Source organism: Lissotriton helveticus, chromosome 5_1, assembly GCF_964261635.1.
Source record: "Lissotriton helveticus chromosome 5_1, aLisHel1.1, whole genome shotgun sequence".
Classification (NCBI taxonomy): Eukaryota; Metazoa; Chordata; class Amphibia; order Caudata; family Salamandridae; genus Lissotriton; species Lissotriton helveticus.
Window position 1 is genome coordinate 1,430,940,544 of NC_136065.1, and position 15,108 is coordinate 1,430,955,651.

The window sequence follows — 15,108 nt, forward strand, 5'->3', positions numbered from 1 at the left end:
ATAACCGCGAGGATTATAATGCACTTAAAGAGTATATGGTATGCGATATCATGGAAACGGCTAAGGGATGGATCCCGAAAGCCGCAGACAGGCTCAGCTCATGCCAGAGCACTATCTCACACGATTCCAAGCACTCTGCCTTCAGGATTGTCAAGGCCTGCCATAGGAGTGACTGATAGGAGATCTGTGTGTCCATTTTAGGGTTAGATATAGGTATACTATATCTAAAGCAAAGGGTGATTACACCACCTTGCCCCAGCTGTCGGGCAGCCAGTTGTGTCAGATTTGGATGGCCAGCCAGGGGTGGCATAATACATGCTGCAGCCCCTGGTAGGCCCTGGGTACACCTATGCCCTGGGTACCTAAGGTACACTGTACAGGGACTGATAAGGTGACTCAGTATCCAATTAGATATGTACCTAGGGTACATGGAATCCATTTTACAGAGAGAGCAGTAGGCCTGGGGTCCTGAATAGCAGGGCCCCAGGTCAACTAAGTCAGAAAACCAGCAAAACACCAGGCAAAAAGTTGGGGGCAACCATAGTCAGGGATCTACCTTCCTACAATTGTCACCTGTGGAATTGGTTCTAGGAACGACCGCCCCTTGGCAATGTTTGTTGTGTTCCACCACTTCAGAGAGCGGTGTGTGCGGTCGTCTACCAACACCAGATCTGTAATCTGTCCTTGAGCCTGATTCCACTGTGTCGCTAAACATTCTTGTAGCGGACGCATTTGTAGTTTGGCATATGGTATTAGCAGTATGCAGTATGACATCATCCCTAACATCTGCATGAACACTCTTGCTGTTAATGAGTGTTGTGGCTGAAATTTTTGAATGATTGTAAGCATTGTCTGGATCCTGACTGGATCGGGGTATACTTTGGCTTTTTCTGTGTCTATAGTGGCCCCTAAATATTGTTGAACCTTGCTTGATTGCAGGTGTGCCTTTGTGTAGTTCACAGTGAACCCTAGTTGGTGCAGCATGTGAATTGTCTTCTGTGTGTTCTGAAGACATTCTTCTTGTGACTTGGCCTTTATTAGCCAGTCGTCCAAGTATGGGAAGACATGTATTTGTTGTCTTCTTAGGTGGGCTGCAACCACCGCTAGGCATTTTGTGAACACCCTTGGCGCCGTCGTGACACCAAACGGAAGGACTTTGAACTGATAATGTTATCCTTCTACCACAAACCTTAGATATTTCCAGTGGGCTTTGTGAATCGGGATATGAAAGTAAGCGTCTTTTAGATCCAGCGTAGAAAGAAAGTCCCCTTTCTTCAGTAAAGGAAGTACTTGTTGGAGCGTGACCATGTGGAAATGTTCCGAATTTATGTATGCGTTGAGAGGTCTTAGGTCTAGTATTGGCCTTAGAGACCCATCCTTTTTGGGAATTAGGAAGTATAGGGAGTATACTCCTGTTCCTTGCTGTTGCTTTGGAACCTTCTCTATGGCATGCTTTTGTAGCAGAGATAGTACTTCTTGTTTTAACAGTGTTAAGTGATCTTGTTTCATTGGACGCTGTTTGGGGGGGATGTTTGGTGGGGTAGATGTGAGTTCCAGGCAATAACCATGTTGGATAATTTGTCTCACCCACCTGTCTGATGTGATGTTTTCCCAGACAGGTAGGAACTGTGATAGGCGTCCCCCGACCGGTGTTATATGGTCTGGGGGGAGCTGTATGAAGTCACTGCTTTGGGGTTGGAGAGTTGCGGTTGTTGTTTCCGCGTCCTCTACCCTTGCTGTTGTTACCTCTGTAACTACCTCTAGAATTACCTCTGGGTGATGTCGGTGTAAAAGAGGTTTGTTGCTGGCTTGTACCTGTATTTTTGGATCCTCCTCTATAGGTGGACCTACGAAAGGAACCTCTTTGGGTCGGCTGTTGCAATGCTCCCATTGATTTAGCTGTTTCCGTATCCTTTTTCATCTTTTCTAAGGCCTCATCTGTCCCTGTGCCGAAAAGTGTTTTCTCATCAAAAGGTTGGTTCAGTAATGAAGTTTGCACCTCTTGTTTGAACCCTGAAACCCTGAGCCATGCATGTCTCCTTAACATGAGGCTTGTGTTTATGGATCTTGCTGCAGTGTCTGCCGCGTCTAGGGCGCACTTGATTGAAGTGTTAGTAATTAACTTCCCTTCCTGTATGAGTTGATCTGCCCTCTTTTGATGTTCTTTAGGGAGATGTGTGATGAGTTTCTCTAACTCATCATAATGCGCTCTGTCATACCTTGCAAGTAGTGCTTGTGTATTAGCTATGCGCCAGCTGTTTGCCGCTTGAGATGCAACTCTCTTGCCAGAGGCATCTATTAGCTTAGACTCTTTGTCAGGAGGTGGAGCTTCCCCTGTAGATAAAGAGTTTGCTCTCTTGCGAGCGTTTGTGACCACTAGTGAGTCTAGAGGAATTTGTCCCTTGATGAATATTGGGTCTTTTGGAGCTGCCCTATATTTCTTATCAATTCTTGGGTTCAGTACCCTAGCCCTCACCGGGTCTTTGAATATCTCTGATGTGTGATTGAGAAGGCCCTTAAGCATTGGTAGTGTTCCTGATGTTCTTTGTGCAGCAGGTAGTGTTTCTAATAGGAAATCCTCTATTTGAGGTTCTGCATGTAGTTCTACCTTGTGGTATTTTGCTGCTCTATTAATGAGTTGCGCAAACCCAGTATTATCATCAGGAGGTGAAGGTTTTGACGGATACAATTCAGGGTCGTTATCGTTATCTGACCCTACATTGTACTGTTCCCATGGGTCTGCGTTCTCTGGGATTGTGTCTTCATCATCCCCAGGATGTTCTCCCTCCCCTGTGTCACTTTCTACATCTGTTGTAGGTGTAGATGGTCGTGTGGGAGGAATAGCTGGCCTATTGTGAGGAATAGGAGAAGAGGGTGTGTCTCTAGGATGTGGAGAAGGGGGAGGAGTTGTATTTGTCGCCATTGTTCTCTTCTTCGGAGGAGTTTTGTCGTCCGATTGTTCATTTTTCCTCTTTTTGGGTAGTTCTGTGACTACCTTGCCAGTTTGTGGATCAATAAACCGAGTCTTTTGTTTAGGATCAGTTTTATATTCCTGTGTCGGTACCGCAGTTTTCGGGTCAGAAAGGTGTTTTTTCTTTTGACTGTCCATTTGTATTTTCGGCACCGAGATTTTATTCGGATCCGATGTCTTCGGTGTCGAGGGTGTCTTCGGTGTCGAGGGTGTCTTCGGTGTCGATGTTGTTTTCGACGTCGAAGCGTGTTTCTGTGTCGACATGGACTGTTTCGACTTCGAGCTTTCCTTGATATGGAGCTTCGGTGTCGATGTCGGGGTGGGTCGTTTATCGGAACCACCATGATGGGAGACCGAGTGTTTCGGTTTCGGTTTCGTTGCCGGGCCCGAAGGCGGGGCGTCGGAAACTTTTTTCGGTTGTCTGACCGGGCTCGAGGGCGGGGTCGACACCGTGCGGGGTCTGTTCTTTGGTAAAGGGACGTCGTCACTCACGGTTTGTTGGACGTCGATTTCCTCGACGTCGGACTCGTCCACTTCTGACCCCGCCTCGTCGCCCTCTTCTTCTTCCTCTTCTGGGTGCTGGTCCTCGAACAGCTCCGGGATTGCTTGTGACTGCATTCTCGATACCTCGTGTCTTCGGGCTCGACGGTTTCTAATCGTCGATTTTGAGGAAAATGCTGCACAGGCCTCACAGTCCCTGGATTCGTGTTCAGGGGACAAGCAGAGGTTGCACACCTCGTGTAGGTCCTTGTGTGGGAACTTAGCACCACACGCTGGACATTTTTTGAATGGAGTCCTTTCCATGGACTCCGGGCTGGACTACGTCGAGCTGGTATTCTCGTAGTCGTCGTTCTTCAAAACGCGTCGAGATGGAAGTGTAGTCGCGTTCGATAACCAATACCGTCGAATTGGAAAGGGTTACGCGCCGAATATAACTTTCTTTATCAAAGTCGATCCGGAGCGCTTCGATCCTCATCCGAACCCGATGGCGGAAAAAAACTATCTAAGGATGGAGCCGATGCCCATGCGCACTAACACCTAGAGGAGGAGTCATCGATGACGACAAAGACTTCTCCAGAAGAAAAACAAGTGCAATCATCCGAGCCCAACACCAGATGGCGATCTATTCATAAATGTACCATCTGCAGCCCATATGCCTCGAACATATATATATATATATATATATATATATATATATATATATATATATATATATATATATATATATATATATATATGTATACATACATACATACACATACATATAGTGTCTTTAGATTGGTTTGCTCATTGACCTTCACTGGGAACCACTTTGAAGTGATGAAACCCCAAAAATGAATATCATGCTGTGTACAACCCTGCGACTATACGGTCGTATGACATTAGAACGCGGGCTTTTACCACGCGTGCCATTACGATGCTGTTTTTACAACGCAAGCCGTTACAACGACTTGCGCTGTAAGCGCTGGCTAGTGAAATAGTTTCATTTTCTATTCCAACTCAGCCCACGTTACAGTAGGAAGGTGTTGGAATAGAAAATTAAACTATTCCTTTTCCAACAGCGCCCTCCAGCGCAAGTCGTTGAAACGACTTGCGTTGTAAAAGCAGTGTCGTAATGGCACGCGCGGTAAAAGCCTGCGTTCTAATGTCATACGACCGTATAGCCACAGGGTTGTACACAGCATGATATTTACAGCGCGTGGTAATGCCCGCGTTGTGATGGCTGCTCACCGACTATACACTGAACATAATACCAAATGCACATGAAAATACAAGTAAAAATGTAGGTGGCAATGTCCTTTCTACTGGTCACATCCAAAGGTGCAGTAAGAAAATACAGACCTATGGGTTTATCCGATAACATGAGCACGAGCTGGAAAAGGGAAATCGCAGTGAACAAGGGATGTCTGGTGTGTTTAGTCATTACTAGTAAATTAATATAGATCAAAGAGAAAAGGGGAGAAATCCAGCATATTTCAATACTTGTAGAATATTTGTCATGTACTTATTCAGGCACCTACTAAGGCAAGTTAGAAATTTCAAAGCGGTCTTGTCAGACATGTTTCCTGTGCAGGCACATGCTTTCAACTAGGACAGCACCCCAGCACTTTTTAGAAACGCGGGTCTTCATTGGCAGCCGTTATGGTAACAAGGCATAGTGATATGTGTGTTATGACTGGAATGAGACTAGCTTTGGATCTGCATGGTAAAAGGAACCATCTACAATTATCAAACTGCAGGATTTTCATAGTGTGCAGCTCTCTGATTTACAATCTGCTTTATCCAATGAGAAATCAATGCACTTACAACTGTTCCATATTATCCAGGCCAAAGAAAGCCCCATCCATGAGATCGCTTAGACCATTGCGCTGCATTTTTAAAGATTTTAAAGACTCAAGTCCTTGAAAGGTTAGACTTTCAATCATTTTAATCTTGTTCCGTTTAAGTTCTCTGAAATAAATAAAAAAAAGCAAACAGTAAGAGGACTGTCCTTTAAAAATTATGTTTATATTAGCTATCAAAATCAAAAAATGGACTGCAACAAAGAATGGAAGCACAATGGTTCTGGTTCCATATGATAAATCACAAGGAAAAAAGCAAAAGAGTTGTAAAGGTCGCTAAACCATGCATCATGCTACAAAGTTTCTGGCCAGGCCCCCCAGGATTGTGTGGCCTGGGTTGGCGTTATGCATGCAAAATTTTCCCCTGCCCCCCAATTAATATGTACTACTTTGTGGTAGGCAGAAAATTAGCTGGTCACAAAAATACTGCTTGACCTGTGGTCAGTCACTGCTTGGTAGCATTTGAACAGCACTGCGCCTAGAGACTAAGAGTCTGGTGCCAAAGGTGCGATTTCAATTTAAATGCTCTGCTTTCTATCGCACTAGACAACCTGCTTTCCAACGGTGCACAGGGCAGGAGAGGGTAGAGGGGGAACATTAGATAGAAGAGAGAGAGAGGCAGAGGAACAAGGAGCAGCACAGAAGGTGGGGGCATAGATGACATGGGGATGGGGCAACAGAAGGCATGGTAGTGAGGAGGCAGTGGGATGAAAGAGGACATGTGGACCCATGGCGGGACAGGAGGGCCAGAAAAGTCAAAAGGGTGGGCAGGCTCAAGAAACTAGGGCGAAAGGGAGGCAGGTATATAGAGTGAGGGAGCGGGGACATTTGTTAAAGGGCAGCGGGCAAGACCCCCACAAGGTGCGGCACAGGCAACTAGCTGTGGAGGACGATGGGGAGCTGTCAAAGGTGAACGGATCGTGTACATATCTCTCGATCATAGTCTCTAGCCACCACTTTCTACTCTCTTAAAGCAATAATGGACCGCGTGAGGAGGGTGTGGGACAAGCAACAAGAGGGAGTGGCAAGGGAAACCGACTGTAGGGTGCCATGCATTGTTATAAAGTGCATGGCAAATTATTTTAAAGAACCTGTTCAAGTGTGTGGCCAGTTGAAGGGCACTGGCTGCAAACACGAAGTTGTACTAGGTCCATGCTCCGTGGCAAGGACAAACACTGAAGCCTCAAGAGGAAGAAGACGGCGATGGCGAATAATAAGCAAGAGAGACGTGGAAGCTAACCAATGGTAAGGAATGGTCAAGCTCCAAATTATTTTATGGCTACTATCTAAACTGTAAATACCATTGTAATTCCCAACTAAAGGTGAACACTCTGTCCCAAGTTCCTCTCTACATTGATGCCTTTGCCGATGCCACTACCCCTAGAGTATGCTTATCCCACTTTTCCAATGGGCAGCGACAAATGGAGATAGGCTCTTTCAAAATGGACAATCATTAATAAAACCAAAAGCATATTGTTACTTTGATCGAATTACTTACAGATGTTGAAGGAGGGGCAATCTGAAAATTTTAGGCTCTATCTTGGCTATCCGGTTCCTGTTCAGTTTCACCACTACTATTGAGCTGGATAAGTTATCAAAACAGCCTGCTTCGAGAGTGGATATCCGGTTATTGCTCAGGTTCCTAGAAAAAATATATTGCGATTAACATGCACTCAAACATACAGTTGATAAACAATTTCAGGATAGAAAACAAGGCCAGCTCTTGAGCTGTAGTCTGCTTGGTCTTGTGGCTCTATGTACCCATTCTATAGTATCTGTGATGGCACAAGGTCACTGGTGTAAATGCTGACCTCAGAGATTCATAAAATGAGTACTACTGAGTAGGGGAAACGACAAAAATCTACTATTCAGTGCCAAAATACCCCCATGGGAAGAACATGTTCTTTACAAATGCACATTATTTTAATGGCACCGGATCTCTTTTTTTTGTTTGTGCCATCGTGCTGATGGATAGACCAAGGACATAGTAATTATGCTCTTTGTTCTTCAGCAACATTGATGTATGCTTGGCTAATTCTACACCTTAACCCACTCTCAAAACAACACCAACCCAATCTTGTGCACAGGAACAGGCCTTTCAAAATGGAACCCACAGACCTCCATCACTCGGCATTGCTGATATGTACAACGCATATACCATAGTGGCCACATATATAACCACACACAATATACACTCACGTGAAATTAGGTGAAATAGAGGATGAAAATCTAACTGCTCATTGGCTAGACGCTGTCAGTCAGTGCCAAGTAACACATTTTGGGAGTGAAAAAAATCTTAAATTATATAATCATTAAGGAACATCTTTAAAAGAAACCGTTATGGCATTAACTCCGCTGGGGCACTGTACAGACCCTGTACCACGGTTAGGATACTCCATACAATGTTTAAAAGATCCGATTAATTTAGGCAACAACACACGGACCCTCACTGAGACACACCCACAAAGCCTCAATCGGATACACTCACAAAGCCTCACCAAGTCCCAGCTACAAATAAAAGCTCTATCATTAAGTGAAGCCCAATACAGATAAGCTGCCCAAATCCCGTTGAGATACCCTCCACAAAGACCCAACCAGAAAGTCTCTAAATACACATTGTGTCCTTCTCCTCCAAGCCCCATTAATGCTCCTTTCGTGTCCAAATAAATGTCACTCCTCTAAATTGCCACATCCACTCTCTCGCCAGAAAAGCACCATCCAGCCACCCATTTTGAAGTTCAGTACAGTCCCATTTTGAAAGTCAAATCTGTCTCCTATTGTTGTAAGCAATGTGGTACCCTTCTTCAGAGGAAATATATTGCAATACCCTTGGAACCTTCAAATTACTATTAAAACGGTTGGGCAGCCATACCTAAAAGAGTCACCCCAGTCCCATTCTCATTATGATAGACCACCATTCAGCTTTGCTTCTAAGTTGCAACCATTGTTAGGCTTGCATCACTCTGAGCAAGTATACTGGCATTATTCCACAAATTAAAAAAAAAATCTTTTGCGTATGGTTTTCAGCTCCGGCAATCCAAAGGGAGTTGAACAAACAGAATTGTAATTAACTTTCTTTGCACACTGCTTCAGCCTTTCGGTGTGCTCGTGGAGTGGGTGAGTTTTTAAGGGTTTCCCTAGAATAGTCACTCCAAGAAAGAACTCTGCACAACAAACACAACTGCCTTTAAACTGAAGCACAATATCAAGCTTAAGCCATATAATAGCAAGGACATGCTACAAAATATATTAATTAAAATAGTCAGCCAGTTTTATTTATGTGTGACTCATTCACCCTAATACACGCCCTCCCACTACACATTTGGAACATCGGATACTCTGAAGATCACTCGATGTAGTAAATTGCTGCCATATTACTTTACTGTTTACTTCAACACTGTTCAAGGGCACAACCTCAAATGTCTGAGGGTATATCAGCTTGCATATGCAACTTAGCCATTACTAGCATTTCTCTTAAAAATGCATTGCAAGTCAAACGTAACCTCAACGTTTGTTTTTAGTAAGGCACAGAGTATATTTTTGCAATACTCTAGAGGACAGCTGCAGTTCTTTGGAAAGAAGTGAATTTTTAGGAATGTGCAGAAGCACGTTTGGTTCTGCAGTGGATATTCATAGTCCCGTACTGTGATTCCGCCCTTTTGCAATGTATTCCCTAACCAATGGATATATAATCCGATTGTGGCTTTGTTGCACTGCAAATCATTTTAAAGAACTGTTTAGATGCTAATAATTTTTAAGAAGCTTAGAAAATAGATGTATGCACACTCAGGAATACGGTTCCAAGAGTAAAACAAAGTAAATTAATGTATTAGTTATCCTTTCCTGAATCAAACTATTTCTCATATCAGCACTTATATTGACAGCCTATAGGGCACAATTAGTATCAACCACATAGTCTAATATGTGCAAGGAAAGAGGCTGGTGAGTTTAGGTTTCCTTGCGTCGTGAACACATATTACCACATACTGTTTCTACCTTGGGAAATCAGCAGCTTTACTCTGTTTCTTTGGCATTCACTCCATTGTTTCTACTTACCAAGGTTTAAAAAGCAAGTTTTAGCATTAGCAGCACCTAAGCCTGCTATTTGCATTGAATAAAAGTCCAGAACTGAATATATGAATACATAATAAATGAAAATCAAGAGTCGCGTTTCTCTTGTGGAGAAACAGTAAACAGCAATACACTCTCTTAAGGGAGAAAGAAGCTGGCCTGCGGTCTACTTACAGGTGCTTCAGCTGCATTCGTGGAAAAGACGAAGCTTTAACTTCCGAGATGAGGTTGGAACTCAGATCCAAAATTTCTAGTGAGCCGTAAAACTGGAGCTGTTCAGCATCTAGATTTGTAATTTTATTGTGAACTCTGCAAAACAAAGAAAATATTTACAACTCGAAATGCACAAATTAATTGTACTGGCATATTTAATTTGGCAATAATATCACAAATTTCCTTTTAAGAGGATGACATATGTCCCTTTTGCCGCGAAAGACGCATCAATCATAGGTGATATCATTTTCTTATATGACGTTGCTCCAACAAACTATTCTGCATTTTTGCTGATTTGTTATGTAGGAAAGCCCACTGCAGGGACCTTGTATGTTTAGAAGCGTAAGCAGATTTTACAGCAGCTCTGCAGCTGTATTACAATTTGAAATACAGTACTGACAAATTAGCAAATTGATATTAGCATCTTAAGTGTTAAATGCATGGGGAAAAATATTCATTAAACCGGAGACATGTTTCTCTTAAGACAAAGTTTACTTTGATACCAAAACCTTAACAGCTCTTCTCGCAAGTTTCTGAATAATTTACACCTGAAGACTTGTTTTTTGTTTTTTTTTTTAAATAAAACATGACAATTTAAATTCATAAATCTTTTTTCCAGGAAAGGAAATTAAAATGTAAAATTAGCAAATATAGATAGGGGTGGGAGATTGCAAACCTGTGTTCTAAAAATCCATCATCATTCCAAAGCAGTAAGATTGAATTGTAACTCATCTTGTAGTGTAGTTCCTATATTCCCAATAGGCTCTGCGCATTGGAATAATATAAACAGCAGTGTAGACGTAGGACTGAGGTCGACTAGGTCTCTACTGACTATATTAGACTTAATTAGTTTTGCCAGCTAGCTCAGAGGTCACTAGAAACTTTCTCGAATAAACAAGGAGGAGTTTAACTTCCCTGGATAGACAAGTAGGGTTAGCTTCTGACAACAATATAACATGACAACTTTGCTCCCTCAGAATAAGAGTGTATCGCTAGAGTCGTGTGAAAAAAAGACAGCTATTTTACTCAGTCAATCGTGCATACTTAGTTGCACCAGAGTGCAGAGAAATAGAGAGACGGGCGTTTTCAATAAAAGGTGTTATTTATTGAGCAGTCTTCTTTCTCATGCAAGAGAAATGAATTGCTACAATTGCAATACTTAACATAAAGTAAAGTGCGTACAGTAAAAGGAGTATTATGAAATAATACTGTAAAAGCATTGATATGGTTTCTTAGCCATATGATACTTTAAAATGGATAAAATATATACATACATAAATACATTGACTAACGTACTCAACTGGTGCTTCTAATCTACGCCTACTCCGGTGTAACTGACCTAAGCCTAATACGTGGGAAGGAGTAAGTAAGTAGCAGTTTAAGTTAAGTTGGTTTTTGCCAAGGATCTGAATCAAGAATTCTCTTAAGGGTTTAGTCAGCTCCGTACCTGGGTAATAGAAAGCAGGAGGTCTGGTATCTCTTTCAGGACTGGATATCCCAGCAACCCGCAAGGGCGGCTGGAAACACCGGAGCTGGATTTTCTCGGCTGGAGAAAAAGACAGCGTCTTTCTCAGTGCGTCAAAAGGGAGGGGCGGCGTCCGTGGGCTCTCGCATCAGCAGGGCTCTCTGGCAAGTAGATAGCCGCTCTGCTCCAAACCACCGTGTGTTTGCTTAAGGCAACTGTTGGTATATTTATACCTGAAAGGTGCCGGGTTTGACGTAAGGTTGGACATAAGACGTCAATAAAAGATGTCACTAAGAACTGGCCGTTCTTTCAGTGCTCGCAGGAGTTCTAGGACAAATCAAAAGAAAAGCATGGGGAAATCCCAGGTTGCTGGAGGTTTGGTTTGTTTAAAGAACGCGTTGTACTTTCTAGGAGTCTAGGGGAGTAGCCTTGCCGTATTTGGACTGCATGGGCTATTACAAAATATGGATATGATTCTTATGACTTTATAAGGATATTATTTATTATACATAAACATAAGGATTCTATCAATGTGTGGTGGTGATAATTTTATTTTTTGGTTTTTATATATATGCGGATGGTGTGAATAATAAGCTCTCTCTTAGGGTGATAAAGATGAGAGCACAATGTGCTTGTTAAAATACCCCTCACACACTAAAAAAATCCTTTAGTGTCATGCTTCATCATGGGGGTCTTCCCGTCCCTCTACGGGGCGGGGCGTGCTACGACCTACGAGCTACACGGGAGCACTGTTGTTTGTGACGGAGGCTATGTGGCAGTGCAGTGTGAGTGATGTCAGTGAAATGTAGGGACCTAGTTATGTGAGTGTTTATTAAAAAAAGGTTAAAAATTCCCTGGCTAGTAGAAAAAATATATTTTATTCACTTCTCTGGCTGGGAACGTTAAGAAGGGGGTTTTGGGGTAGAGCGATTAGCTGTCTACATGTTTCGTAAGCAGTCCCCTACTGCTTACTCATCAGGACCTTCTAGTGGTCCCTACTGAAAAGTGCTCGGTTTCTAAAGTAGTAAGCCTACAGTCCTACAAACCAGCAGCAAAAATCAGCTGGTAGTTTTGGCTTTAGGGCATGAGCTGGCCAAGTTGAAGCGGGATAAATTTATCAAAAAAGTGGACCTATTGCGGTCTCTGTAAAAGAAAATGGAAAAAAGGAGAGAAATACACCAGATTTATACAAATATATAGATAATCTGTCGTTCAGCACAGGTTACTAACGGTGGCACTGGTCTCACTATACGTCCGTATTTGCACGTTTCATAAAGCTTTAACTTAAAACTTCATGTGCAGAGGAAAGGTGCACTATACCATCCCCTGATTGTTCGTTTGCACTTGGTGAACGAACATCGTATGACCCCACAGATTTAGGGCTGACTTGTAACAACACACACACCCATAACTCAATGCACACATCAGCAACCCACAGGGTTAAGACTGGAGGGACCCGATTCATTCGAGGGAAATATTAAAAAAAAAAAGGAATTTTTAAAAAAAGTAATAAAAGTTACTACTAGACAAGGAAAAGGGTTATTAAACATACTACTGCAAAACCAATGTTTTCGCACAAAAGAGCACAGAGTGTAAGAGATATATTGGTACACACTAGACCGAAGGAAGACAAGGTAAATGCCCAAGGGAACCCTAACTTTGTACAAGGACACTACCCTTGTGGTGGATGTAAGGTGTGTTGCCTAACCAAAAAGAGTAAGACACTAACTTATAATAATGGGACAAAATGGGAGCAGAGAAGCTTCAGCAACTGCAACAGTACTAATGTCGTGTACTTAATCACCTGCCCATGCAACCTTGAATACCTCAGCATGACGAGCAGGGCCGTCAAGACTAGAATAGGTGAACATAAGAGCACAATAAAATGCAGGAAATCAAGCACAAAATTAACCAACCACTTCCTTGAAAGAGGGCACAAACCAGAGGACATTACCTGGACCGTGATAGAGCAGATTGACAATGAGAAACACCTATTGGAGAAAGAACAAAGGTGGGTTTTCCGTATAAAATCCAATAAACATGGGCTGAATGATGAAATACCTTGGGGCCAGCTGTAAGATCTTGCAGACATAATCCCCACTGAAAGGCACTCTCCATGCGAAAAATTACGGCCCTGTAACCATCAGGCTCCTTATGGTAGCCCCAATGGGCTGACATCTGTTTCTGAACAACTTTTATACTGCATATGAGCATTGAAGGCAGATCTTTCATTTTAGCAACTGTGTACAGTTCCACATGTAGCCCACTGTATATATTGGATGTACGAACTTTTTACTGTGCCACATCACCGTGGAAACGACTAAAATCTGTTTATAAAGACTACCCAACAACTAAACACTTCTCGTGGCAGTACTGCTATGGTTAGAAACAGCCCTCTAACAAATATGCAAGCTCCATAAAAAAAAAATCGGAAGACAGCCTGCTCACTCCAGCGTTTTTATTCAGTCCCGAAAGCAGTTCGCTATATGCATCGATATCGAACTCTACACTGTGCCACCAACCACAGACACGAATAGCAACATTTTCCAAACATTTCTACAAACATGAAACACTCTATTTCTTTGTGAGCCTTGGCCACTACAAATAATAATAATTGATGAATATGATTTATCAGTAATCTTCATTGATGAATATGATTTACCAGTAATCTTCATTGCACACAATAACCATGGAAGAAAGACTTCCGCTAATGTACCACCCGATGTTCCGCCAATGGCGGCCATCTTTGGTCAGCGCTCTAGTGTTTTGCCGTCACAAGTTAATTGGGATGACAGTGCAGTTCAGAGGTTATATTGATGCCGAGAGTAAGATGCCAATAATCCTCGGAGCGGCAGCACGGGTAGGATTAAGGCAGTGTACTTATGCGGTAAATGTGAGTAACTGACTCTGACCATGAGTCTCTAATAAATATGGTCCACGAGGCAGAAACGAACTACCATGGCACCTGTATTTCACACAAAGGGCACGGCTTTCTTTTACAGATTACCGAGTGGAATACCCATCGCCTGCCAGCTCATGGGGCATACAACGTTTGCCAAAGTAGTATGTATCATAACCCTTTTCCTTGTCTAGTAGTAACTTTTATTACTTTTTTTAAAAATTCCTTTTTTTTTTAAATATTTTCCTCGAATGAATCGGGTCCCTCCAGTCTTAACCCTGTGGGTTGCTGATGTGTGCATTGAGATATGGGGGTGTGTGTTGATACAAGTCAGCCCTAAATCTGTGGGGTCATACGATGTTCGGTCACCAAGTGCAAACGAACAATCAGGGGATGGTATAGTGCACCTTTCCTCTGCACATGAAGTTTTAAGTTAAAGCTTTATGAAACGTGCAAATACGGACGTATAGTGAGACCAGTGCCACAGTTATTAACCTGTGCTGAACGACAGATTATGTATATTTTTGTATAAATCTGGTGTATTTCTCTCCTTTTTTCCATTTTCTTTTACAGAGACCGCAATAGGTCCACTTTTTTGATAAATTTATCCCGCTTCAACTTGGCCAGCTCATGCCCTGAAGCCAAAACTACCAGCTGATTTTTGCTGCTAGTTTGTAGGACTGTAGGCTTACTACTTTAGAAACCGAGCACTTTTCGGTAGGGACCACTAGAAGGTCCTGATGAGTAAGCAGTAGGGGACTGCTTACGAAACATGTAGACCAGGTAGCAAGCTAATCGCTCTACCCCAAAACCCCCTTCTTAACGTTCCCAGCCAGAGAAGTGAATAAAATATATTTTTTCTACTAGCCAGGGAATTTTTAACCTTTTTTTAATAAACACTCACATAACTAGGTCCCTACACTTCACGGACATCACTCACACTGCACTGCCACATAGCCTCCGTCACAAACAACAGTGCTCCCGCGTAGCTCGTAGGTCGTAGCACGCCCCGCCCCGTAGAGGGACGGGACGACCCCCATGAAGAAGCATGACACTAAAGGATTTTTTTAGTGTGTGAGGGGTATTTTAACAAGCACATTGTGCTCTCATCTTTATCACCCTTAGAGAGAACTTATTATTCACACCA

The 15,108-nt window shown here is 42.7% G+C and overlaps 1 protein-coding gene across 1 annotated transcript in view; it reads right to left on the minus strand.

Moving 5' to 3' along the window:
* The window catches only part of LRIG2 (leucine rich repeats and immunoglobulin like domains 2), a 412,722-nt gene that overhangs the window by 284,788 nt on the left and 112,826 nt on the right, over nt 1–15,108 (minus strand). Inside the window, exons 4-6 of the mRNA XM_078644436.1 lie at nt 9,559–9,693; nt 6,812–6,955; nt 5,279–5,422 (exon numbers count right to left, since the gene is read on the minus strand). Coding sequence (XP_078500562.1) covers nt 5,279–5,422; nt 6,812–6,955; nt 9,559–9,693 — 423 coding nt within the window. The remainder of the gene's footprint in view (nt 1–5,278; nt 5,423–6,811; nt 6,956–9,558; nt 9,694–15,108) is intronic.